This window comes from Rhinoderma darwinii, chromosome 4, assembly GCF_050947455.1.
Source record: "Rhinoderma darwinii isolate aRhiDar2 chromosome 4, aRhiDar2.hap1, whole genome shotgun sequence".
In the NCBI taxonomy this organism is placed as follows: domain Eukaryota; kingdom Metazoa; phylum Chordata; class Amphibia; order Anura; family Rhinodermatidae; genus Rhinoderma; species Rhinoderma darwinii.
Window position 1 is genome coordinate 177724656 of NC_134690.1, and position 26801 is coordinate 177751456.

The following is a 26801-nucleotide window of genomic DNA, read 5'->3' on the forward strand; positions in this document are numbered from 1 at the left end:
TTAGCTTGTAGCCTAGTTCTTTAAAATTATTCTTAAGGCTCCTCCACCTACCATTTATTCTGTCGTTGGTACCGACATGGACCACAACAGCTGGATCATCACCAGCCCCTCCCAGCAGTTTGTCCACCCGTTCCACCACATGGCGAAAACTGGCACCCGCCTACTACTAGCTGGGCTGTTCTCCCGGCTGTTAGGGAGATCAGTATCCACTAGGGCTGCCATTTCTGAGACCAACACCCTCACATCATCACCCAACTTGGCAATTTTGTTTGAAATGTCAGAAACAGGATTGGCCTTCCTTTTCTTGGACCCCTTTCTACTGCCCCTAACTACATTAACCCAAATACTTGCCTGATCCTGCTCACCCATGTCTCCACCCTCCAGTTCTAACCCACTAACTGCGTGCTCTGTGAGCAGCATGCTCCGCTCAAGATTGTCTATCTTCCTCAGTGTTGCATTTTGCTCCTCCAGATCTCTAATGCGAGCATCCAGGTGACCAACATGTTCACAACTGCCACAGAGGTATTTACCCTGGAACTCCTGTTCCAGTCGTGCATACATATGGCAAACTGTGCACTGGAGAAAACTCCAATCTTGCTGTCCATTATCCCAGTTACAAAAAAACAGCGAACAGTTGTTAATGCAAAAAGAAAAGAAAAGTACTTACTGGGGCTTTAAATCCGGTTTTGTAACTCCACTTGATATACAAACTACTTGTTTTACAAGCCCACTCCTCGCACTGTGAATCGCTGGCATGTTCGTGTCGGCGATTCACAGTGTGAGAAAGATGCACCCCCTTCAAAACAGCTGATTGGCGGGGTTCCCAGGAGTCGGACCCTGACCTATCAGCTCCAGCAGACAGTGGTATTAAACTTACCCTCCTCTTCGGCCGCAGCGGAGCTCCTTACTCCATCCTGGGTTGGGATGTTGTGCGCAGCGCATAGTGTTGCGACATCATGCACTACGCACAACACTGTGACGCCAGGACCTCCGCTGCACTCCAGAACGAGAGGGGGTAACTACTGGCAGTTACTATTGTAAGGGGGCCCATGTAATTAATTACATAGACCCCAGTTACTATAGTAACTTTTCATTGATGTGGTGTGGGGGGCCGCAGGCACCCCTGGCTTCGGGGCATGGTCGCAATAGGGACAGCTGCGGCACCTATAGTTATGCCACTGGTGGGCAATATCTACAGGGGGCTATAGGTAGGGCACTATATGTTGGGCACTATATATATATATATATATATAGGGGGCCCTATCTACAGTGGGCTATATGTTGAGCGCTAACTACAGGGAGCGCTATATGTGTTGCACAATCTACAGGGGGACCTATGTCTGGGGCAATATCTACAAGGGGCACTATATGTAGGGCAATATATACAGGGGGAACTATATTTGGGGGGCACTATCTACAGGGGGGCTATATGTAGAGCGCTATGTTTAGGGGACACTATGTACAGGGGACTGTATGTGTGCATTATGTACAAGGGGGATCTATGGGGCACTTTCTACACGGGGGCACTGTGTATGTGTGGGACACAGTGTATGGATGCTATTATAATCACAGACAGACGCTAGGCACATGTGCTAGAGCAGAGCACACCTGTAACGCTGCCCGCCAGAGAGGGTAGCAGAAGAAGCCTTCATGTTAGAAAAGAAGGTGAGCAAGCACCCCTCCTCAATAATGAATGGATACAGGGATGATGGGTTTTGTATACAGGGATAATGGCTAAAATATAAAAGGTATGCTGGGGTTAACTGAGGGGTAATGGCAGGATTAGCCATAATCCATGCATATAACCAACATGATCCTCATATATACCAGCAAACGTCACTTCTGTATCTAAACTCCATTATCCCTGTACATACCAGTCATCATTCCTGTATATATCAGCCATCGTTCCTTTATATAACACACATCATCCCTATAAATACCAGCTTGGCTGGTATATACAGGAACAATGTGGTTTATATACCGGAATGAGGGCTGGTATATATAGCTTATATATTAAAATAAATCAAATATATGTATATAATAAATATATATATACAATTTAAAATATGTATATTTTTATCTAGAAATATATATATATATATATATATATATATAACATATACATATGTCTATATATTATACAGATAATAAATATATATATAAATATATAGATGTATATACATAATAGTAGTATATATATATATATATATATATATATATATATATATATATATATATATATAAAAAACTATTGAATTATTAGTATGTTCAATAACATTTTTTTGAAATAATATTGCATTTTTAATTATAAATATTTCAATAATTTAAACATGCAATATAAATCGAGATATAAAATGTTATTCTAGACCTTTATACTAACCTCACTGAAGATGAATAAACTTTTATTGCACGTATCGTATGCGGGAGCCACTAGGACACTAACACTACACACTGACATCAAATAGTTAAAATTTGTGCATGCGCAATGGAAAATACATGGCTGCTGCAGACGCAGCCATATCATTTAACAGAGCATGCGTGGTGGAGTGTGTGTCAACCACGAATGCTCTAAGCAGATGGGAAAACACGTGGTACAGTTACATCATTTGTGACATAACCGTACACTCTGGAAAACTGAAACAGGAAGTTAGCTAGCGGAGCTAATAGACGGGTCTGCAGAGGAAGGGCCAATTTTGTATTACCAAGTGGTCACGTGACTAAATATGGGATATGCCGCTACATTCATATGATCAAACGTAAGTATATTGCAAAGTTACTTGTTTTCCATTGTTTAGTTTAACTAAATGTGATTTTTTTTCTTCCGGAAAACCCCTTTAACCCGTTAGTGACCGCCCCATAGTGTTTTCACGGCGGCCACTAACGGCCTTTATTCCGATGCAATAGCCTTTTTACGGCGCTGCATCAGAATAAGTAAACAGAGCAGGGAGCTGTCAAATCTCCCTGCTCTCAGATGCCAGAGGTAGCTGAGGGCTCGGGGCATCCCTGCTCTAATGGGTGAGATCAATATTAGTATCGATGTCACACGTTTAACCCCTCAGATGCGGCGCTCAATAGCGAGCGCCGTATCTGAGTTGTTTTGGAGAGAGGGAGCTCCCTCTCATCCCACTGCACCCGGCGATAAGATCGCCTAATAAAGGCCCCCAGGTCCGCCTGTAGTGAATGCCTGCTAGGTCATGCCTCTGGCATGACCCAGCAGATGCCTGTCCGTTTTACATGGACAGGCATAATACACTGCAATACAGAAGTATTGCAGTGTATTATAAATGTGATCGGATAATCGCATAGTGAAGTCCCCTAGTGGGACTAGTAAAAAAGGAAAAAAAAAAGTTTCATAAAAAGTGAAAAAAGAAAAAAAAAAAAGTGAAAAAAATTTAAAAACCCACTTTTCCCCCTTACAAACTGCAAAATTATTATTGAAAAACAAAATAAAGTAAAAAGTTACACACATTTGGTATTGCCGCGTCTGTAACGACAACAAACTATAAACTTATTACATCATTTAACCCGCATGGTGAACGTCGTAAAAAATAAAATAAAAATACTTGCAAAAATTGCTGTTTTCTTTGAATCCAGCCTTAAAAAAATTTGATAAAAAGTGATCAAAAAGTCGCATCTACTCCAAAATGGTACCAATAAAAACTACAAGCCGTCCCGCAAAAAAAAGCCCTCATACAACTGCATTGGCGGACCAATATGAAAGTTATGGCTCTTCAAATATGGAGACACAAAAATAAATAATTTTGAAAAAAAGTGTTTTCACTGTGTAAAAGTAGTAAAACATACAAAAACTATACAAATTTGGTATCATTACAATCGCAACAACCCACCGAATAAAGGTATTGTGTGATTTATACCACAAGGTAAACTATTTAAATTTAGGACGTAAAAAAGTGTGGCGAAATTGCCGATTTTTTTTTATTCCCCCCAAAAAAAGTTAATAAAAGTTAATCAATAAATTCTATGTACCTCAAAATGGTGCTATTAAAAATTACAAATTGTCCGGCAAAAAATAAGACCTTATACAGCTATATCGACGCAAAAATAAAAAAGTTATAGCTCTTTGAATGAGACGATGGAAAAACGTAAAAAATGGCTTGGTGATTAAGGTCTAAAATAGGCTGGTCATTAGGGGTTAATATCGATTAAGACTAGAGTTGCTCTTTAAACCTTGGTTTATAGATGAACTTTAACAAGTTAAGTATGATATATTATTGTTATTTTTGTTACAAGCAGCACAACAGAGCTCATACGGAGTTGATGTAAGTGAAGAACATCCAATAATATTCCCAGAGCTCTAGTTTATTACCATTAATCATTGAAAAAACAATTCAATTAATCATGCCAAGGTATATACCCCACTGCTATAACTTTACTTAGTAACCTAATTGAGAAAGAAAAACTGATATGTGCATTCCAGCTGTTTTTGGTCATACTGTGTACTCGCACCTGCTAATTAAATGTTGATTCCAGTAATGTGTATGACTATGGAGATCAATCAGAATACTGCAGTGATAGAGTTAACCACGATATTGGCCAGCATGTCTGTTTACATTTTTTTTTCTGGAACCTTGCGTTAACAATTTTCTGCTCCTTGAATCTTTAGGGCTTAGATTTATGACAGATGATGAAGCATGAAATCATTCTCTACTGGCTATCTTTTTTATAACCAGCGAGCTGACACCCTCTCTTGATACAATATAACACTGTTCAGTGAATACTATTCAGATTTGTCTGTGGAGATGTTAACCTCTTGAACTATAAAACCAGAACATTGTACAATATTCTACTTGTCAGGAGAGATTAATAAAAAGATGTGGATTTCAAAAAAGATAAAAGTCAAGTAATCATAATCTTGATTAATCTGCTTATAAACTGCATTTGTCATGGAAAATAATTTCAAAGCCTGTGAAGATAGTTAATATAGACAAAAATGACAGCCCATTTCTGAATTGTAATCATTGAACTTGGCGGAGGCAATTAGAGCAGCGATTTCTAGTTTTCTATGCTATGTTATATGGTCAACACTTAGAACAAAAATAAATATTCTCTCCCTTGTACAGTCATTAAATCATGTTCTGAAAGTGTTATCTTTGAAGACAGCCCCTGTACATATATGCTATTAGGAATTATAGATGTCATAGAGGAGGGTCTCTCCCCCAAGACCTCTCTCTATTAGCCAGAACGGAAAGCTGCTTTGTAAGAGCTGCTACTGCTGTGGTGGACATGTGCTGTCCATGTATTACATGGACCACCATTCATCTGAATGGCCCATGCAATACTATATGGACTACTAGCCACTGCAGGGGAAATGTTTGGCTGGCTGAGTCTTTGGGGTTTCGGGAGCTGGATCCGTTGGGATTTGAGATGAGACAACCCCTTTAAGACTATAGAGTTATGGCATAGATATAAAGGGTAGCCATGTAAAGAAGATTTTTTTTTCTAGATAGGAGCTATTTGCATATTTTATCTCAGAGAGCATTGCCTAAAGTGAATGAGAAATTCAGGAAAGTTTTCAATGATTCAGAGGTCCTGATATTTGGCAATAATGACAAATGATACAGATGTAGCCATCTTTATCTTGACTTTTACATTAAATATACTGTGGCAAGAAACTTTAACTTGAGTTTTTCAATTACTTTTCAATGGCTTTTGTTGTGTGCAACAAGCTGCAGCAAGTTATCAGAGTCAAGATCTGTATATTTGAAAAAAAAAAAAATCAGGGCCCAGAAATGTAACCATTGTTAGATATTGCGAATTTGGATAAATGAGGTTTTATGGCTGCTGAAGCTCATCATGTTCATCAAGGACAAAACAGAAGAAGCAATGTACAAAAATGAAAAACAAGTGACTGAGCTGACATGTGACCCAAAAATGTCGTGGAAAGAACAAAATATGTAATCTTGGATAGTTGAAACGTGGAATGACAATATTCAAGTGCAAGTCTGAAGTGGCCTTGTATGTTTGAACCTGAACCTAAATGTGATAAAACATTTCAGGGCAAAGTAACTTGTCATATACAATGTTAAAAACTCAAGAACACGGTACAGTGACAATGATAATTTTGAGTTCCTGTTGGTCATATAAATATCTATACTATATCTGTTATGTGTATTTCCATATTCCACGATACGCTTAGATGCATAAACTTTGGTGGGTTTTTAATGAAGCGAATAGACTATAAACTGACTACATTTAGGTCTTACCTTTCGAAAGTAACTTTCACGGAATGTCCAGTGTCTGCTTCAATCACCCATTCACAATTTAATGAATCCTTATAATAACCAGGCCAGCCTGGAGGAAAGATAACTCCATTTGATAATGTTAAATGTCCACCACATGGCGCTACAAAAAAATAAAAAATAATCCAGAAATCAATGACAGCTCTTCTGACATGTCTGTTTTAGTTAATATTTGTATACCCCAATGAATAATAATTCTGGAGCATCTTTTTTTAGAACTTTGTTTTGTGCTATTCCTCCGTAATTCCTCATTCTAGGGGTGCAAAACATGCAGAAATCTAATGGGCGCTGCCACCATCCAGTTAAATGTCAGATCACAAAGACCATAAGTGCAGGATATAAGCATTTATTAAAAGACATACAATGTGTTTCGAGGTTGGTCCAAACAACATGCATTATAAAGAATAAACAGTGGTGAGTAAATGATAAAGAACTGAATAAATACAAATTTATATAAACTCAAACTCATATAAATAAGACCATATACATAAATACTAAATAATGGGATCATGACAATGACAATTCATTTTATAACAACACTACTAAATGAAAAAAAAAAATAAAAAAAAAAAGGTTGTGATAAAGCAAATTTAATGAGTAGCACAAATCATTCCCAAATGTTCTCGGCACAATGTTAATGGCCAAAAATTAATAAAAGTAGGCATCCAAAAAAACTAAATGACAGATCCCAAATTATCAATTCACCCAACAATACAGTGGAGAAGAAAGGTAACTAAATGTATACTCAATACAGCGTACTAATAGGACTCCCGAGGCCGATATAGACCACACAAGGAAAGTTTTAAAGCTGACATTTCCTAGTGTGGCATATATCAGCCTCCATAGTTCTATTAGTACGCTGTATCTGAGTATAAATTTGGTTACTGTTTTTCACTGCTGTATTGTTCGATGAATTGATCATTTCTTTTCCTTGGGATATGTAATTTTGTTTTTCTGGGTACCCACTTATTTTTACTATTGTCCATCGACATTGTTTGAAAAGCATTTAGGGATGATTTGTCTTATCCATGAACTTGCTTTTTCACGATTGTTGTTTTTAGTATTTAGTAGTGTTGTTACAATATGAATTACCATTGCCATGCTACCATTATTCAGCTTGTATGTACATGGTCTTATGAGTACTTTAGATGTATAGAAGTTTGAGTTTATATTAATTCGAATTTATACATATCTTTATTTTTTATTCATTTCTAACTATTATTTTTTCTATCATGCATGATGTGCATATGTCACTATCAGGTATGTAGTTACATTTGGATTATTTTGTATAGGAATATATGTATTCTATTTATTTTATTTATTCATTTATTTACTATGAGCATTATGTCACTCGCGTTTTACCTTTGAACTCTGATTTATATGTAGGCTTGTAATGATCTGTTGTACGTACCTGAGGAAGAGGTTGGACCGATCCTCAAAATGCATAATACGACTTGAAATACCACTTTTGTCCTGATTCCTGAACTTACAATCTTTGTGATCCTGCTTTTAACTGGTTAGCCGCATCACCCGTTGAATTCCTGCATTGTTTTGCACTACTGGCTTGTCTTTGTGATTTCTCAAATGAAGAACTCTGCAGGTTGGCGCACCAAGGAATATGTCATCCTAAACATGCTTCTCAATGTTGTGCCTGTCTTTTGCACAACCCGTTTGGGTAAACATACTAATTATATTGTGTCACACTTATTTTTCCGAATATACTACACTATAGAGTGCTTTCTGTGTTGTTTTCTGTATTTCCTATTAAAAATGTATGAATGAATCGACAACTAGGAATTACTATTATTTTTTGTCAATGGGACGTGTCCCTATACAGTTTGGGTCTGTCATATGTGTTTTTCTATGTACCACATATTGTGTGTTTTTCAAGTGTTTCAGTCAAAATCTAGTGTAAAGCATATAAGAGGACTGAAGGCTGTTAGAACAGCAAAGGAGTGGGGGTATCTCAATATTCATTCCCTTGGTTTTGAAATAAAATGTTCAACAAGCACATTTGATTGGGATGTTAAGGTGTTGATATACTTTTGGCAATGTAGTGCAAATGTTATCAGTATAATTTAAGTAAAATATGTTGATAATATATTACCTTCACATCTTGGGACAGTAGAACTCCACACAACATTGCCGTCTTGTATATTACAAGTGATGGACTCAGAACCTTGTAATTTGATGAAGCCTTCATCACAATGAAAAGTTACTGAGCTTCCAAGAAGAAATCTATCACCAAACCTCTTCCCATTTATGGGGATTCCTGGATCATGACATTCATTCTGACCAAAAGCTATGAAAATAAATACATTAGTTGATACCTTTTGATATTGGTTATGTTCTTAATTATTTACAATGTTTTTCAATAAAACATACAAACAGTTTTCTTAACTATGCAGATGTAGTTTTTGTTATTGTATTGATGTGTTTAAACATTACTTTTTTCTCCAAATTGTAAAATAATTATACTCATTTCTGAAGATCAGTGATCCTAGAGTTTCGAATGATACTTACTGGTATAGGTTATATTGAAGCCTCTTCCAGTTGTTGAATGATCAGACTGAAATTCTAAGCGCACAATATGACTGTTACTTGCGATCTGAGAAGGTACTTCATTCCCTGAAAATGTTCCAAGAGCAGGCAAATCTGCAATGCCCTCATCCTTCACAGCAACATAGTCAAACTGTGGCTCCACATCAAAGTCATTGAAGATCAGATGAATCCTGCTTCCAGGCTCTGATATTATTAACCACACACAGTTCATGTTATTTCCATATTCATCCGGGTAGTTTGGTGAAAGGATGATCCCAGAAGGTGTGGTAAAATTAAAGAAACACGAAACTGGGGTGGAGTGAGGGGAAAAACATGTTATATTAGACAACGCTTTGATGAGGATATAAAATAATGTGTAAAACAGATAAAGTATTATAACTGATTTCAAGGTTTTACATTTTGAATATACTTTCTCTTCCATATATTTTAAAGCACCAATCCTTTGTTATTAGTTCATAGGTCTGTGATGATATCTACTTCTCTTAAATTATGATTAAAAGAGTTGATTATGATGATTAGAGAAGAAAACATTATAGGTAACTATGAACTCTTAATATTTGTATGAATAGATAGATAGTTAGATGATAGATAGATAGATAGATAGATAGATAGATAGATAGATAGATAGATAGATAGATAGATAGATAGATAGATAGATAGATAGATAGATAGATTGATAGATAGATAGATAGATAGATAGATAGATAGATAGATAGATAGATAGATAGATAGATAGATAGATAGAATGAATAATTACACTGTATCCTGTTATATTTTTCTTTTTTACAAACATTGTATACCGTAATGACACTTACAAACACAACTTGGCTTATTTCCAGACCACTGGTTATTTTGTTGACAAGTGATTGTTTTTTCCCCAACAAGTTCAAAAGCTGACTGACATTCAAACGTTAGTATGTCTCCATGCAAGAAACTGCTGCCGTTCCTTTTTCCATACACAGGAATTCCTGGATCACCACATCCACCTTTTTCAATTTCTGAATAAAAATAATTACAGAAAGTATTAACAGATAAAATGCATGAAAATAGTTTATTGTGTTGTTGAACAAAAGATGTTTCATTTTAATTATATAGTGAAACTATTGTTGGTCCATCATAACTACTAAATGCATCAAATGTAACCTCTATGATGACTTAAAATGTAAACATTATTGGATACATTTATTATATTATTATGTGATATTATCCATATCCTGGTTCTCTTCTATATTTATTTCTGTTTTTTGAAGTGCTCATTCACTTAATATTAGTATAGTATTTATCGTTTTATTATGACTCTATTTCCCAGAAATGCAGTTTTGTAAATTGAATGGCCAAGGTATATTTTCACTATTTCTTTAAAATAAGTTACTGCTTGAATACACTACTAAATACATTAAATCTACAGGTCATGCTTAAACACTCAGATAATCAATAAGACCATGCACAGTATGATAGAACTCAAATCCAATACAAGCAAACAGTAAAATAATTAGACATTTAACTGTTCACATTACAGCTTCGTGAAGGCTCATAATAGTTGAATGGAGATGAATCATCTTTGGAAAAGCTCATGGCACAAGAATTCTGAAAATGCCTCAGTGACCAAAACTTACATTGATCATATAACAAAAATGTATACATTATGTTTATGTAATACTCCATTGCATTATGATGTAAAGCATTCCTGCACATTGGTAAAAACTACAGTTCTTCCCACAAAAAACTACCATTTACACAGCTCCATCAACAGAAAAATAAAAAAAGTTATCAGTCTCAGAATATGGTCGACACAAAACAAATATGTGTATATTTTGTTACAGTAGTAAAATATAAAAGAACAGTATACATTTGGTATACCCGTAATCGTACTGACCCGCAGAACAGAGATAACATGCCATTTTTAACAAATGGTGATCGTTGTTAAAACAAAACCCAAAAAACAATGGTGGAATTGCTGTTATTTTCCATACCACCCAACAAAAAATGTTTCCCTTTTTTTAATAGATTCGTTTGGAATTCTGTAGTGATGATGCCTCTCTATGTTATTGGGCTAGAGTTGAAGGTTCATGTAAAGGTATGTATCTCATGTAGAAAACCTATTAGAGACCAAACACAACTTTTTGGCATGCACTATAAAAGTACTTTTTAGTGAATAACATAGCTAAAATATACAAAAATGTACAAGGTAAAATAAAGCAGAACATGCAACTTTCACAAATAAAGATAGAGAAAGAAGAGATGCAGTAGGTGTACAGGAGGTAAAGACTGTGCCAGGATCCTATACAAGAGTGCTAATGGGTATGCAATCAATCACAGAGTTTAGAAAATGAAATGTCCCAGCATAAATACATCGAAACAGAAAAATCCCATTGTAAAGATGGTAAATACTGACATACACCATAAAAATGGAGTTGCCTGGCATAGCAAATAAGCACAAGTAATTAATTTATGTTTATGTTTAAATACATACACAATGAAAGGCCTGTAAAAATAACAGTACCCAGGTAGGACCGGTCCCACACCACAGCTGCGCTCCCAATGCGCGTTTCGCCGTAGCTTCGTCAGGGAAGCTATGGCAAAACACATTCCATGGCGAAGTTATGGTGAAACGCGCGTGGAGCAGGGCAATGGCTTTCATACACAGCCGCAGCCCCGCTCTGACAGTAGAGAGAAGAGAAACCTCTTCTCTCCACCGTTAACCCCTTGAATGTGGCGATCAAAGCTGACCGCGGCATTCAAAGTGAAAATGAAAAGGGGGGACCTCCCATTGATCGCATTACAGGAAATCCCTGTGATGGGATCGAGCCCCACACCTTGTATGATCAAACAGCCCAGGGTCCATTGAAGGACCCCAGGGCTGTTTGACCATATTTACAGTTTGTTAGGGCATATTGAGATATGTCCTAGCAACTGCCTGTGTACAATCAGTACACAGGCTAATATACTGGCAGTTGGATATATGCCAGTACAATAAAGTTAAAAAATCAAAATGAAAAATCCCCCTATGAGATTAAAAAAATAGTAATGTTAAATAAAAAAATCTGTAAAAAAAATACACAGAAATACACATTTTTTACAATGAATAAACTTTACAAAATATAAGTACCAAAACATAAAATAATATACATATATTTGGTATCACCAACCATGACCGTAACAACCTGTAAAACAAATGTATAACATTATTTATCATGATAGGCGTATGGTGTAAAAACAAAAAAATGAAAACTTTTTTCTGCATTTTTGACAAAATAAAAATTTATATAAATTAAATGAATGCAAAGAGGGAAATATAAAAAAATAGTTCTGTCCTCAAGACCAAAATTGTCCGTGTCCTTAAAGGGTTAAAAACTTCTACTGCTCAAAAATAACTAATATTGACCTTTTACCTATTTTTTTACAGTGCCAAACACAGCTGTTTATCCCACCGGGTGGAGAGCCCGACCAGTTTGTTTAGCACAGGGGTGTGGGGTTTGCATGCTGCACAAGATTGATTGTTTGGCTGAGTAGTTGATTAAGTTCTTGGAGCTGCTACTGTGGCTTATTTGGCAGCAAGCAACAATGAATTTAGCTTAGCTAAATGGTACCATATAATTCAAAATTTCTCCTGCAGAAATCTCTCTTAGAGCAGGGGCTGTCTAGATGGCACAACTCCCTTAAAGGGGTTGTCTATTTTGGATAATCCCTAATGTTAAAAGGATCTCTTGATAATAACCAGATTACAAAGTGTCCAATGCTGGAACCCCTAGCGATCAGCTGTAATCTATAAGGAAACTTGGCTTTAGTCTCCCCTTTTCAAAGGGGCGTGTCCCCACATAGTCTGAGATTGTGAGCACTGATTGGACATTGTCAGTCTGTGTAGGTACACACCCTCAACTGGTTACACCCAGTTGTCAATTTATTCAGAAATGTGTAGGAAAAATAACAGAGGAACGGTACAACACAGGGTTCTACGAAAAGATGCTCCGAAATTGTTATTTTATGGGGAATACAAGTATTTACTAAAACAGACATGTCTAGACTATCATCTGTCTTTCAATAGAACATTCAAATTATATTTATATGCATGGCTAGTGATTTATTTTCCAAAAAGAGTATTTATTGCCGAAACCAAGCATACAGCAGTCACAAGTGAAGGGGAGGGGATGAGAGAGTAATCATATTTTTAATGGAAATATCCCTAATAGTGGCATGCTAGAGATGTATTAATTCAATTACTTTTTGTTCTAGAAAACAAGTTGTGGTATGAAAGGAGGCTTGATGGAGTCTTTTAAAAAGTATAGTTATTCCATGAACTCCCAAAAATAGAACTATGATACCCAGTTAGAAATAATTGAAAAAGTTGGCCTTTTGGGGATAAAAAACACATTTTGATTGCATTGAGAGAACCCAGCCTTACAGTGGTTAACTTTGGCTAGGTTCACACGACCTATTTTCAGGCGTAAACGAGGCATATTATGCCTCGATTTACTCCTGAAAATACGGCCCCAACACGTCGGCAAACATCTGCCCATTAATTTGAATGGGTTTGCCGACGTACTGTGCCAACGACCAGTAATTTATGCGTCGTCGTTTGACAGCTGTCAAACAACGACGCGTAAAATGACTGCCTCGTCAAAGAAGTGTAGGACACTTATTTGAAACGTAATTTGAGCCGTTTTTCATTGAAGTCAATGAAGAACAGCTCAAGATTACGGGCGTCAAAGACGCCTCGCAAAATGCGAGGAGGAGCTTTTACGTCTGAAACGACGCAGCTATTTTCTCCTTAAAACAGTCTGTCTTTTCAGACGTAAAAGCCAGTTCTCGTGTGCACATACCCTTTGACTGTGCAGTCCGTAAATATAAATTATAATATTATAAACAATCTCTTTATTACTTTTTGTGCTAACAAAGAAGTATGTCTCAATTACTTTTTTATTCATATTATATAATTTACTGTGTGCAGCGTAGAAAAATTATTTTGGCACTCAGATATTATTGTAGCTTTATTTCTATTTGAATTATGACTTGTGCTCATAGCCAAGTCAATTGTGGACATTGAAAAGTAAGTTCCAGTTATACTAATTGCATTTATGTTTACAAACCTTGCTTTGGGGGCATTGAGATGTTATTGAGCAAATAAAGAGCAAAAAATAAAAAAATAAAAGAATATGTACACTACCGATCAAAAGTTTAGGGACACTTAGAAATTTCCTTATTTTTGAAAGAAAAGCACAGTTTTTTTCAATGAAGATAACATTCAATTAATCAGAAATACAGCCTATACATTGTTAATGTGCTAAATGACTATTCTAGCTGCAAACGTCTGGTTTCTAATGCAATATCTACATGGGTGTATAGAGGCCCATTTCCAGCAACCATCACTCCAGTGTTCTAATGGTACATTGTGTTTGCTAACTGTGTTAGAAGCCTAATGGATGATTAGAAAACACTTGAAAACCCTTTAAACAGTTTTGCTGTTTAGAGGAGCTATAAAACTGACCTTCCTTTGAGCTACTTGAGAATCTGGAGCATTACATTTGTGGATTCGATTAAACTCTCAGAATGGCTAGAAAAAGAGAGCTTTCATGTGAAACTCAACAGTCTATTCTTGTTCTTCGAAATGAAGACTATTCCATGCGAGAAATTGCCAAGAAACTGAAGATTTCCTACAGCAGTGTGTACTACTCCCTTCAGAGGACAGCACAAATAGGCTCTAACCAGAGTAGAAAGAGAAGTGGGAGGCCCCGCTGCACAACTGAGCAACAAGACAAGTACATTAGAATCTCTAGTTTGAGAAATAGACGCCTCACAGGTCCTCAACTGGCAGATTCATTAAATAGTACCCGCAAAACGCCAGTGTCAACGTCTACAGTGAAGAGGCGACTCCGGGATGCTGGCCTTCAGGGCAGAGTGGCAAAGAAAAAGCCATATCTGAGACTGGCTAATAAAAGGACAAGATTAATATGGGCAAAAGCACACAGACATTGGACAGAGGAAGATTGGAAAAAAGTGTTATGGACAGACGAATCGAAGTTTGAGGTGTTTGGGTCACACAGAAGAACATTTGTGAGACGCAGAACAACTGAAAAGATGCTGTAAGAGTGCCTGACGCCATCTGTCAAGCATGGTGGAGGTAATGTGATGGTCTGGGGTTGCTTTGGTGCTGGTAAAGTGAGAGATTTGTACAAGGTAAAAGGGATTTTGAATAAGGAAGGCTATCACTCCATTTTGTAATGCCATGCCATACCCTGTGGACAGCGCTTGATTGGAGCCAATTTCATCCTACAACAGGACAATGACCCAAAGCACACCTCCAAATGATGCAAGAACATTTAGGGAAGAAGCAGGCAGCTGGTATTCTATCTGTAATGGAGTGGCCAGCGCAGTCACCAGATCTCAACCCCATAGAGCTGTTGTGGGAGCAGCTTGACCGTATGGTACGCAAGAAGTGCCCATCAAGCCAATCCAACTTGTCGGAGGGCCTTATGGAAGCATGGGGTGAAATTTCTCCGGATTACCACAGCAAATTAACAGCTAGAATGCCAAAGGTCTGCAATGCTGTAATTGCTGCAAATGGAGCATTCTTTGACGAAAGCAAAGTTTGAAGGAGAAAATTATTATTTGAAATAAAAATCATTATTTCTAACCTTGTCAATGTCTTGACTATACTTTCTAGTCCTTTTTCAACTCATTTGATAAATATAAGTGTGAGTTTTCATGGAAAACACAAAATTGTCTGGGTGACCCCAAACTTTTGAACGGTAGTGTAAATAAATTTATATATATATATATATATATATATATATATATATATATATATACACACACACATACGTATATACATATGGAGAATGGAGAATTGATTTAGTAACTTTAAATTCGGGCTCTACTTTTGTGTATGAATACCTATTTAATTGTCAAATGTAAAATTTTACATCGGTAATATATATATATATATATATATATATATATATATATATATATATTACAGCTGTAATCTTTTACATTTGACAATTAAATAGGTATTCATAAACAAAAGTAGAGCTCCAATTTAAAGTTACTAAAACAATTCTCCATTGAAGCTTGGGTGCTCCAAGAGATGCAACAGAAAATGTATAGACAAACAGAGAGCTTATGAATAATTTCAAAGGCTGTACCGAGATTACATTTTGCACATTTCCTAAAATTTATTATTTCTAACTTCGTCTTTTGCATTAAATTTACTTTTGGATTCTTGATATCATGAGTTTGATCATTGACTTTGCTGTAAAATTCATAAAATGATCTTATCATTAATATATTCCAGGGAGTCAATGCCAACAGAATTGCTTTCTGCTAACTTGAGTGCACTCAGCAATGTCTTGGAGAATAAAAAGGATTTATGATAATTTGTAAGCACAGATAAAGACACATAATTCTTTGAACTTATAGCTTGTGATAGTTGTAAAATAATTTTAAACATTGTCTGGTAAAAGATGCCAAAATAAATTTCACATTTATGCTACAGTAATAAACATTAAATATTTTTAAAGTATAAAACTATAGAACGATATCATAGCAAATACTGCCACATACCATTCAAAAGTCTTAATTTACAAAACATACATTTAAAATCTAACTCTACATAAAAAATTAAAATGATTTTCTCTTATTCTTAAGGAATTTTCAAAATCAGTTTTTAAACGTAATTTATGCAACATTTAAAGTCTAGTTTTTGTAACGACTATCTATCTATCTATCTATCTATCTATCTATCTATCTATCTATCTATCTATCTATCTATCTATCTATCTATCTATCTATCTATCTATCTATCTATCTATCTATCTGAGGCGTAGCTAGGTTCTCCAGCACCCAGGGCAAAGATTCAGTTTGGCGCTCCCAACCTCTTACCCGACAGCTCCTTTCCCCTCACCATGTTTGTTTTCTCTACCAATCAATGACGTGTCATTTATTTTCCACATTTTTTTATGTAACTTGAGCATAAAAACATTTGTACATTTTATAAGCAATATAGTTCTATACACAACACCAGAACCAAGCTTATTACATATATGCAGCATCAGATCAAAGCTCATTACATATATACAGCACCAGAACCAAACTCAGTACACATATACAACGCCAAAACTAAGCTCAGTACATATATACAACACCAGAACCAAGCTCATTACATATATACAGTGTCAGAACAAAGCTCATTATATATATATATATATATATATATATATATATATATATATATACAGCACCAGAACAAAGCTCAGTACATGAATACAAGACCAGAACAAAGCTCGGTACAAATACATTTCAGTACAGTGATCATTTGCAAAGTCAGGTTAGCAGCTTCTAGTATGACCTGAATAATGGTAAGCATATACTGGGAGTTGCTTATACCCCAAAAAATAGTACCCTCCACCATCTGTAAAGATCATACAGTAATAATTAGGCTTCGTTCTCACCTGCGTTGGGGTTCCGTTCATGGGTTCCGTCAGACCTTTCCATCAACGAACGGAAACCAAACGGAAACCATAGCTTTCCGTTACCATTTCAATGGTAATGATTTCTGTTTGTCTCCGTTTCACAAGGTTTCCGTTTTATTGGCGGTATAAATAGAGTAGTCGACTGTATCCACCTGTAATCTATCACATCTAACTTAGATGTGAGGTATTACAGGTGGATCCAGCATGTCAGAGACACACAGGACCCACTGACACTGAACCCATCAGTCTCACAGACCTGACAAGTTCAGGATTCAGCGTAAGATACAACTGCTCTGTATACAGGATATGGAGCAGCTGTATCTCAAAAAGCAAAAAGATTTTTCAATAAAAACTAATTATAAAGTTGCACAAAACACACTGACTGACATTTAAAAAAAAAAATCCCTTTCAAAGGTGTACATAACCTTTAATGCAAACAATCAGATCGTAACAACCATTGTACAGTAAAACACGCAGCACATGCAGTTTTACCAAAAGTGCAGTTTTTAAATGATTGTTAATGTCTGCAAAAAACTCCATGGACATTAACAATCATATGAAAACTGTGCTGACTCGTGGGAATGCAGCATGTTGACGTGGTTTGCAGCTGTATCGTTGTAAGACAGCAGCTACTATATGTATATACTGTACGGGTATGTTCACACAGGGCAGATACGCTGTGTAAAAGCACTATCCTGTGGTGCAGTTTTTTGGCCAGGAATGGCCGCTGCGGAAAGCTGAGCAGAAAAAAATGATACTTAACATGGCGACGCTTCCCTCCTACATCCTGCAGCCCTGGGATGATGTTTCATCCCATGTGACTGCTGCAGCCTGCGATTGACTGCAGCAGTCATATCGGATGAAACGTCGTCCCAGGAAGCCGGCCCGGAAAAAGAAACAGAATTCTAGGTAAGTATAAGATTAAAAGTTTTCCTGAGTTGCGTTTTTTGCAGCGGAATCGCTGCATTTGCGCCGCAAAAAAACACAACATCTCCTATTTGTTGCGAGTTGTACTTCCCCATTGAATTAAATGGGGAAAACCCGAAACAAATAAGCAGCATTTACGCAAATACAATTAACATGCTGCGGATCAAAAAAACGGACCGCAGGTCAATTACTGAGCTTTTTTCCCGCTCATCGTGTCGGTGAGATTTGTTCAAATCTCATCCACTCTGTTGCTACTGCATTTGGGCTTGTCCACACAAAACGGAATTGCTGCATATTTTCCATCCAGAATTGCGGACGTAAAATACGCCGCAAAATACAGTAGCAGCAAAGTGGGTGATACTTATCAAATCCCATCCACACGCTGCATAAAATTTCTGACCAGAAATTGACCTGCGGTGTGTATTTTTCGTACTGCAGCATGTCAATTCCTGCTGCGGAAAGTGGACTGAATTGCTGCGTTTTTCAGAGATGTCATTATCCCCCAGCATTGTGAAAAACGCAGCAAAATCCGCACCATTTTATGCAGCAAAAAACACAAGAAATGGTGCTGTGTTTCCACAGCAGAATTTCTGCTAGTTGCTGCAGAAATGTTCTGTAGCAATTCCAATACCTGTGGAGAAGACCTTATACTGCGGATTTAGGGTTTGTCCACACACACAACAGAATTTCTGCAGAAAATTTCTGCAGCAATTGCATTGAAAGTCATAGGCACACATGAACATACATGAACACGTACACATTACACACTATATATATACACACACACACATGAAGACATCACACACTATATATACACACATGAACACATCACACACTATATACTAATACACTATACGACTGATAGCAGCAGCCCGAGGAGAGGTGTAAAGAGTAGGGAGGGGGGCTGGAGGGGAAATTTGTTAGCAGCACAGACTACAGCTGCTGTTACAGTCGGGCGGCATTTCTTAGCTGCTGTGCCCTGCGCCTGAGGCCAGAAGTTCACCTAGAAGCAGGCTGCGACACTGATCGTTGGTGCCCCCCTCTAAGTTGTGCCCGGGGCACATGCCCCGCCTGCCCCCCCTAGCTGCGCCCTTGATTTATCTATCTATTTTGTGTGCTGTATAAATTTGCCTCCCTATTGTAAGTAGATTTAGCAGTAATGCATATTTATTTATATTTAGTGGCTTAGGTGGCATTAGTGTTCGCAGTGTGCGGTCGCCATTTTCTTGTGTGCTCTATCTGTCTATCTATCATTTTATTTGTTAACTACAGGGTTCTCAATGTATCTAAGAAATATCAATTCTAACTCAAATGTTTGGTATATGTAAAAAACTCTGCTAGCTAGAATGGCATTTGACATTTCAAAAACCCCCTGGTGATGTCAAAAAAGAAGTCAGACAAACAAGTATGACCTCTGGTGCTCAGATCAAACACATCTTCTCATACAGACATCATTGTATAACCTCTGCAGTGTATAGTATATTTAAATAATCATGACTTTATATTTCAGTGTTGGGCGTTTGAACTCAATGACTCTTTTCCTTTGAATGCCCATTGCCTAACTGTACTTATGAGGAGTACTACAAGATAGGGAGAATGCGAAATTCAGTTTAAAGTCATTGACCTATTCATTGCCAGCTGTAGCCAAACTTGATCCCTGTGTAGTGCCTCTTCTTCTAATCTCTGTCTCACAAACCTGGCAGGACATATTGGATTTACTTTTGCCAGTTTAGGGTTAGTGTAGAGGTGCAGAATCTACCAGGACCCCCATTCCACACCAAGGACCACCGCATGGCAGTATGGACCGGAGACCCACAGCTTGTAGCCCTCTAACTGCTCCCTTAGCGTGGCTGCTTGGAAACAAATGATGGTATTAGGAGGCAGTGCCATATTGAGATCCAAGAGAATTGTTAAACAAGCCCCTGGTCAGGATCACAGGCAGAGGTTCATAAAGTGAGTAATATGCCAAGGTCAGGTGCTCAAAAAGTGTATTTTACAGGCAGTCCAATTGAAACATATCACACCAGAGGGAGGTCTTTTACTTTAAAGGTAGTTTCTTACGCTAACCACTAGATGGAGCTCCGGCATGTAGTACCACACACTGACGACTGGAAAGAGCTCCGGAATTTGAAATGGCTAAAAGATGATGCAGGAAAGAGGGGGATAATCTGCCCAGGAGCTGGGACCGTCAAACACGGTATACAGGAGCATTGCGCTGTTTTTTACACTAGATTTTTGAGACTAGTTTATAGGTGTCTTTATTTTTCTTACAAGTTAAATGCACTGGTCAAAGAATCATATTTGAGCCAACATATCAAATGTGCAGATGGGTCCGCTCTTACCTTTGCTTAAATCTGGTTAAGGAATTAAATTTCTTGTGAAACCACTTCAATACAATATTGTGACAATCTAGCAAAACCCTAAAAAGGCTGCAATTCACATTACATATAGCACAGACATCTTGTAATTATTAGTGGGAATACCGCCTTTAAATTAAATTATTCACATTAGGTGTTTTACATTGGTACATATTGTTAATTTTTTTTTTTTTGTTAAGTGCATTGATCACTGATTGATTATCTTCTTGCAATATTTACTCATTTATTTTAGATACCTTTTGCTTTTCAAAATAGTTATTTTGCTATGAACAATGCTGTTAAAGGGGTTATGTGAGAAGGGAAAAATATTACTATACTACTGCTGGTATATAGAGTACAGTGGGGCAGATCACATGTCGAAGATTCGTGTTGTCATGAAGGAAGACTGTGCAACTAGACTTCCGGTCCCCTGACAGCGGGGGAAAAATCTCAGAATCAGTGTGACGGGGGACCTGAATGTATATTAACGAGTGTACTCACACACTTTAGTGAATAAACCACTAATACTTCTCACTTGCCACATAACCCCTTTAAATATTGATTAAAGGGGACCTGTAATTTCGCCTGACATTTCTATTTGAGTAAATACTTGTATTCTCCATAAGATAACTACGGTATTCTGGAGCATTGTTTCTTAGAACTTTGTGTTGTGCGTTGTGCCATTACTCTGTTATTGCTCCTGGAAAAGAATGAATAAATTGACAACTAGATGTTACCATTGTCAATGGGGTATGTGCCTACACATTCTTAAGATATAGTCACACGTCGAAGACTCGTTGCATACATTTCTGCAACTTTTAATTGTAAATTTGTTTCTCACCGTCTTGTACCTTGATTTATTTCTTCATTAGGGTGTATTCCCAGGTAGCAAATTTGTTAGAGACATTTCTTCGTCTATCCCATTAATTTAAATGGAAAAATCGATGTAATTTGTGTACATGCTGCAGAAATAAGTCTGTTCCAATGTATGGAACTGATCTTTCTGTTGCAGAAATTTCTGCAACAAATCTGCTGCATGTGAACATATCCTTAGTGCACTTGTGACCATAATTTGCGCTTTGAGCCACTGCACCACTGAATTGAAGTTGCGATGATGTTTGGTTATACATCCTACCCCTAATGAAAGATATTTCTACCCACAGTCAAATACATACAATTCTTTGTATGTGTAACGTCCGCGGTCGCAAACCGCAGACTCCTATCATCCTGCAGACGTCTTCCTCTCCAGAGATGCCAGCAGATGCGGCTGTCCTGTCCTGCAGTGACCACTAGGGTGTGCGCTCGAGCTCATTACCGGCCTTAAAGGGCCAGAGCACACACATGTTTTAGATTTGACTGATTGCTCCCAGATCACCCTGGACTATAGGAAGGGCCCTACCCCTTCACTCCTTGCCTGAGCGTTGTTGTGTTTACCCATGTTAGTCTTTGCAAATGGCCCCTTAGTGTTTCCCAGTTCCCAGTGTTCCCATTCCTGCTACCTGTATCCTGTATCCCGTGCTACCTTGATCCTGCGCCGTATAGAGATGGAGTCGTGTTATGTCATATACTACGCCTGCTTTATTTCACATCGCCTGGTGTTTGCCTGCTGCGAAGGTCCCATCCGTGCCACAGGTACACTTATTCGAACTTATCCTGTTTGGACAGCTGCTATTCCGCTACGGCGGTACGGCCCAGTGGGTCCACACACCCATCGTGATAGTATGTATGATTATTCTCATATTCAAATGTGTTTTATCCTCAATTACATTAAATCACTATGCTCTGTCACGATCTGTGGGTATGTGGACCTACTAAGCTACACCGCCGTAGCGGGGAGGCATCTGACCAAACAACAGAGTACCCAATCAATACAAAGTCCAGCACAAGGGTACCTGAATAGTCCAGACAGTCGCAGTGGCTAGGCACAGATGGAACTTCAGACGGCAGATGATGCAAAGCATGGCAGATGACACCAGACGTGGTGTAACACAGCAGATGTGGTAAATGGCACAACATGACTCAAACACTATAGAGAGCACAGGAACAAATACAGTACGGGGCACGGGACACAGGTAGCAGGGCACGGGAACACTGGGAACATGAAACGACTAAGGGACCATTTGCAAGACAAACAGAGGAATACAAACAACGCTAAGGCAAGGTGTAAAGGGCGGGCCCTTTTTATAGTCCAGGAATCTGGGACTAATTAGTTCATTCTTAACATGTGCGTGCGCTGGCCCTTTAAGGCTGGGAATGAGCTCTCGTGGTCACTGACCGTTACATGCTCTAATACATGAAGTGCATGGGATGCTATTCCTGCTCAACACTCACGTGTGCGCCCCACCATAAAAAAAATATATATATATACACACACACATATATATATATATATATATATATAAAATAAAGTTCAACATTAAATCTAAAGCATCCACCATATATGGTATTTCCATTTCGTGTATGTTAGTTAGATTATATCTCTGTTTTAAATCAACATTTACATGAGAAAGTTATTGTATGGAACATTTTAATGGACTTATAATATTCATCCATTTTGCAAATGACATGAATAAAATTATTTCTAACAAATATGTTTAGTAGCATAAAGAGTTCACACTCTGGTTTCTATAAAATAATTTATTGATTGTGCACATTAATAAAAGTTAATATACCCCCTGTTGGTTGGATAATTGCATTTCCAGCAGGCTGCAATGAAAAGCTGTTACTCAAATAGTTTACTACCCTGTGACAACCCTGCTGTTGTGAGAGCATGATGGGTAAATCAATAACGGTTTTATACAATCTAGATGCACTTAGATGGCCTTTGGACTCTAGAAATATAAAATAAAATGGAAATTGTTTAGCCTGTAGCAGCTGCCTGGTCATAAATTAAAGAAAAAAATAACATAATATATTACAGCTTCTGTAGCAAATTCTACCCCTAACCCGTACCTCAACTTATATCTACTGTAATTCAAATTGGAACCACAAGCTGATACAAATGTTTCTGGATGGCTTACATTAACCAAGAGTCACTGACATACTTAGTCCTTCATTAACTTGTTCATTGTAGACCATGCCATAACCTGACTTAAAAGTATAATCTTGAATGGATATGCTATAAATATCTATGGGGGGGGGGGGGGGCTTTAAATAATGCCTTCCTACTCCAGAGCATATTTAGCAAATACATGGTTTGACTGGATCAACATTACCATTTCTTAAATACAATAATAGGGATGTAGATCATTTCTTTAACCTTCCTGTTTTCTCTAAGTTTGATATCGCGTTGCATCCTAGTGTGGATGACTGAGTAACTGAATTAAATCAATGTATTAATGAATACATAGCTAACTAAATAAAGTATTTCTACTTCTTGATTTTACATTGTTTCTCAAGCCCAGTTATTCGTCATCAATGTGAATTTATACGATAGCTGAATATTTTTGTTTAATGTGTTTGTGGGCATTATACGCCTCTGTGCCACCTAACACATGTTTACTAAAGCTGGCCATAAACATAAAAGCTGACAGCTATTTTCCCCGACCTCCCTGTAAAAATACATGTTCAGCACCACCATATATATCCCAGCTAAACCAAAGGGCAGGATCTGCTGATCTTAGGCTATGCACACACAGCCCTTTGGGTCTCCGTTCCGAACCTCTATTGGCAGTTCTGTCAGTATTGACGTCAAGAATATAGTGGCATGCAGTCATCAAAATTGCCGGAAACCATGACAGAATCCCAACAAACCTTATTATAAGTCAGGAGGGTCTGTCGGGCCCTAATAAGATCTGTAGCAAGACAGATACGGCATAGCACTGTAACTTTTGTTAAGAATGGAAGCCACATCGCAGATGCGAACATAACCTTAATCTGAAGTGTATGGGCAACTTAACACTCTGTTATCCTATTTTAAATGAAAACATAAACACAATTTTAAGATGGCCAAACAAGTATCAATTTGTACATAATCCAACCAGAATTAGGATTTATTTTTTTCACAATTGGTAGACTGATGGTTAAAGGGAATATTATTTCTGTATATTGTTGTATAATGCAGATTCTCATATAACTTCAAACATATTTTCATCAGTTGGAACTGACCATACACATAGAGATAATCATTAAACTATGATCTTTTAAGTTTCATTTGAAATTTCCCTTTGATACTAAAACTAATGTGCAGTTGTAATCTTAAAAGAATAATCAAGGACAAACTGGTTAACAGTGCCATGCCATGTTCAGGGCATGATAGGGTGCAGCCTGGCTCAGACATTCAAATAAGACAAAAGATAGAAGTCATGTATCGCCCTTTCAAGCCTTGCACTAAGCATAACACAGTGAATCCGTATTTCCTGGAGTCTTCCTTTAAGAATCACATCGTTCTGGTGATAGTGACTGATTGCCTGCTTGCTTAGGGCAAAATCAGTGACAACAGCTTAGCTACATTGTCTAATGGAAGTATCAGGAAGTCGGATATCTACCGCCTATCCTATAAGCGGTATGTTGCTCACAATGAGCCAGCATGAGTTGTCTACAACCTCAAAACAAAGTACCAACATAGACTCCTGTTTTACATAACAGCAAGAATAGATTAATTATAAACTATAAGCCCCTAATCTACTGCTAAGTGGTGTATATACTATACTGTTATATGACAACAGGAGAGGTGGACATCCAACGTGTTCTTTCAAACTAAAATCCTTTCCCATCAGCCTTACTCTTACTTTTTAACACATCTTTAGATATAAGTACAGTATCTTGTTATCTAAACTGACACTTCGTATTTGACTCACTTGCAGAAATTAGGGTACACATCAGATAAGGGCCTGTTCACATCTAGGTTCTGCTTTACATTGTTCCGTCAGAGGGTAAGAACAGCGAAAATACTGGTTCCATTGAACAACAGAGACAACCGGCTCCAAACTAAACCCATTGACTTTAATGAGTTCCAGAGGTGTGTCCATGATTTTATCAGATACAAATGCTTCACTATGATTTCTGGTATTTTTGGCCAGATCTTCGACGGAGGCCCCTACCAGAGTCTCCAACGCAGATATGAACAGGCCCTAAGACAAAATAGTTTTTTACGGATTCTTGCGAGTCCTTCTGTTGTTCATTATTGTTAATTGTTATGACAGGATATTATGATAAAATATTCATGCCTCAGAATATTTTCCTCCATTTTGCCATATGTTTAAATGGTTCGAAAGCTGTAGGCTAGTTGTATATTTTCGCTTGTAACTTTACCCTGAATACAAACAATTGTTTGTTATCCCTGAAAATCATTATCAGGTTCTGTGTCTGCTTTGAATGCTAGGTATGATATTTTCATTGAAATATGCAATCTAGATTTTATATTAATATATACATCGTTTAGCCAGAACATTAAATCCACCTGTCTAATATAGTGTAGGCCACCCCTGTGCTGCCAAAATATATCTAATTTATAGAGGCATGGACTGCACAAGATATCTGAAGATGTCCTGTGGTATCTGGCACCAAGACACCAAGATGTTAGCTGCAGATCCTTTAAGTTCTGTTAGTTGTGAGGTGTGGCCTCCATGTATTGGACTTGTTTTTCCAGCACGTCCCACAGATGCTCGATCAGATTAAGATCTTGGGAATTTGGAGGCACCCTGAACTCTTTGTCATGTTCCTCAAGCTATACCTGAACAATTACGATATGGTAGGGCACATTATTCTGCTAAAAGGGGACATAACTATTAGGGAATACCCTTGCATGAAGGGGTGTACTTGGTCTGCAACAATGTTTAGGTAGGTGGAACGTGTCAAAGTAACATCCACATAAATTACAGCACCCAAAGTTTTCAAGCAGAACATTGCCCAGAGCAATACAAGGCATCTCTTGGCTCATGTTATTCCCATAGTATATCCTGGAGCCATCTCTTCCCCAGGTAAGCAACAAACACGCACCCGGCCATCCTCATGTTATAAAAGGGAATGTACATTTTTAGACCAGCTTCAGTAGCTCCAGATGTTCTAGCCTATGCTCACCACGCTCATCAATGAGCCTTGGGCACCCATGACCCTGACACTAATTCACCAGTTATCGTTCCTTGGATCACTTTTGGTTCTACTAACCACTACATACCAAGAACACTTATCAAGGCCTGCCATTCTGGAGGTTAGTGCCGATGCCTCCTTGGTGCTGATGCAGTGCCGTAACTACCGCTGTAGAAGTCATAGCGGCTGCTACCGGG

At 37.6% G+C, this 26801-nt stretch overlaps 1 protein-coding gene across 1 annotated transcript in view; it reads right to left on the bottom strand.

Moving 5' to 3' along the window:
• The window catches only part of CSMD1 (CUB and Sushi multiple domains 1), a 1675903-nt gene that overhangs the window by 455554 nt on the left and 1193548 nt on the right, over positions 1-26801 (bottom strand). The window contains exons 13-16 of the mRNA XM_075861938.1: positions 9638-9820; positions 8784-9110; positions 8368-8562; positions 6225-6363 (exon numbers count right to left, since the gene is read on the bottom strand). Of these exons, the coding sequence (XP_075718053.1) occupies positions 6225-6363; positions 8368-8562; positions 8784-9110; positions 9638-9820 (844 nt within the window). The remainder of the gene's footprint in view (positions 1-6224; positions 6364-8367; positions 8563-8783; positions 9111-9637; positions 9821-26801) is intronic.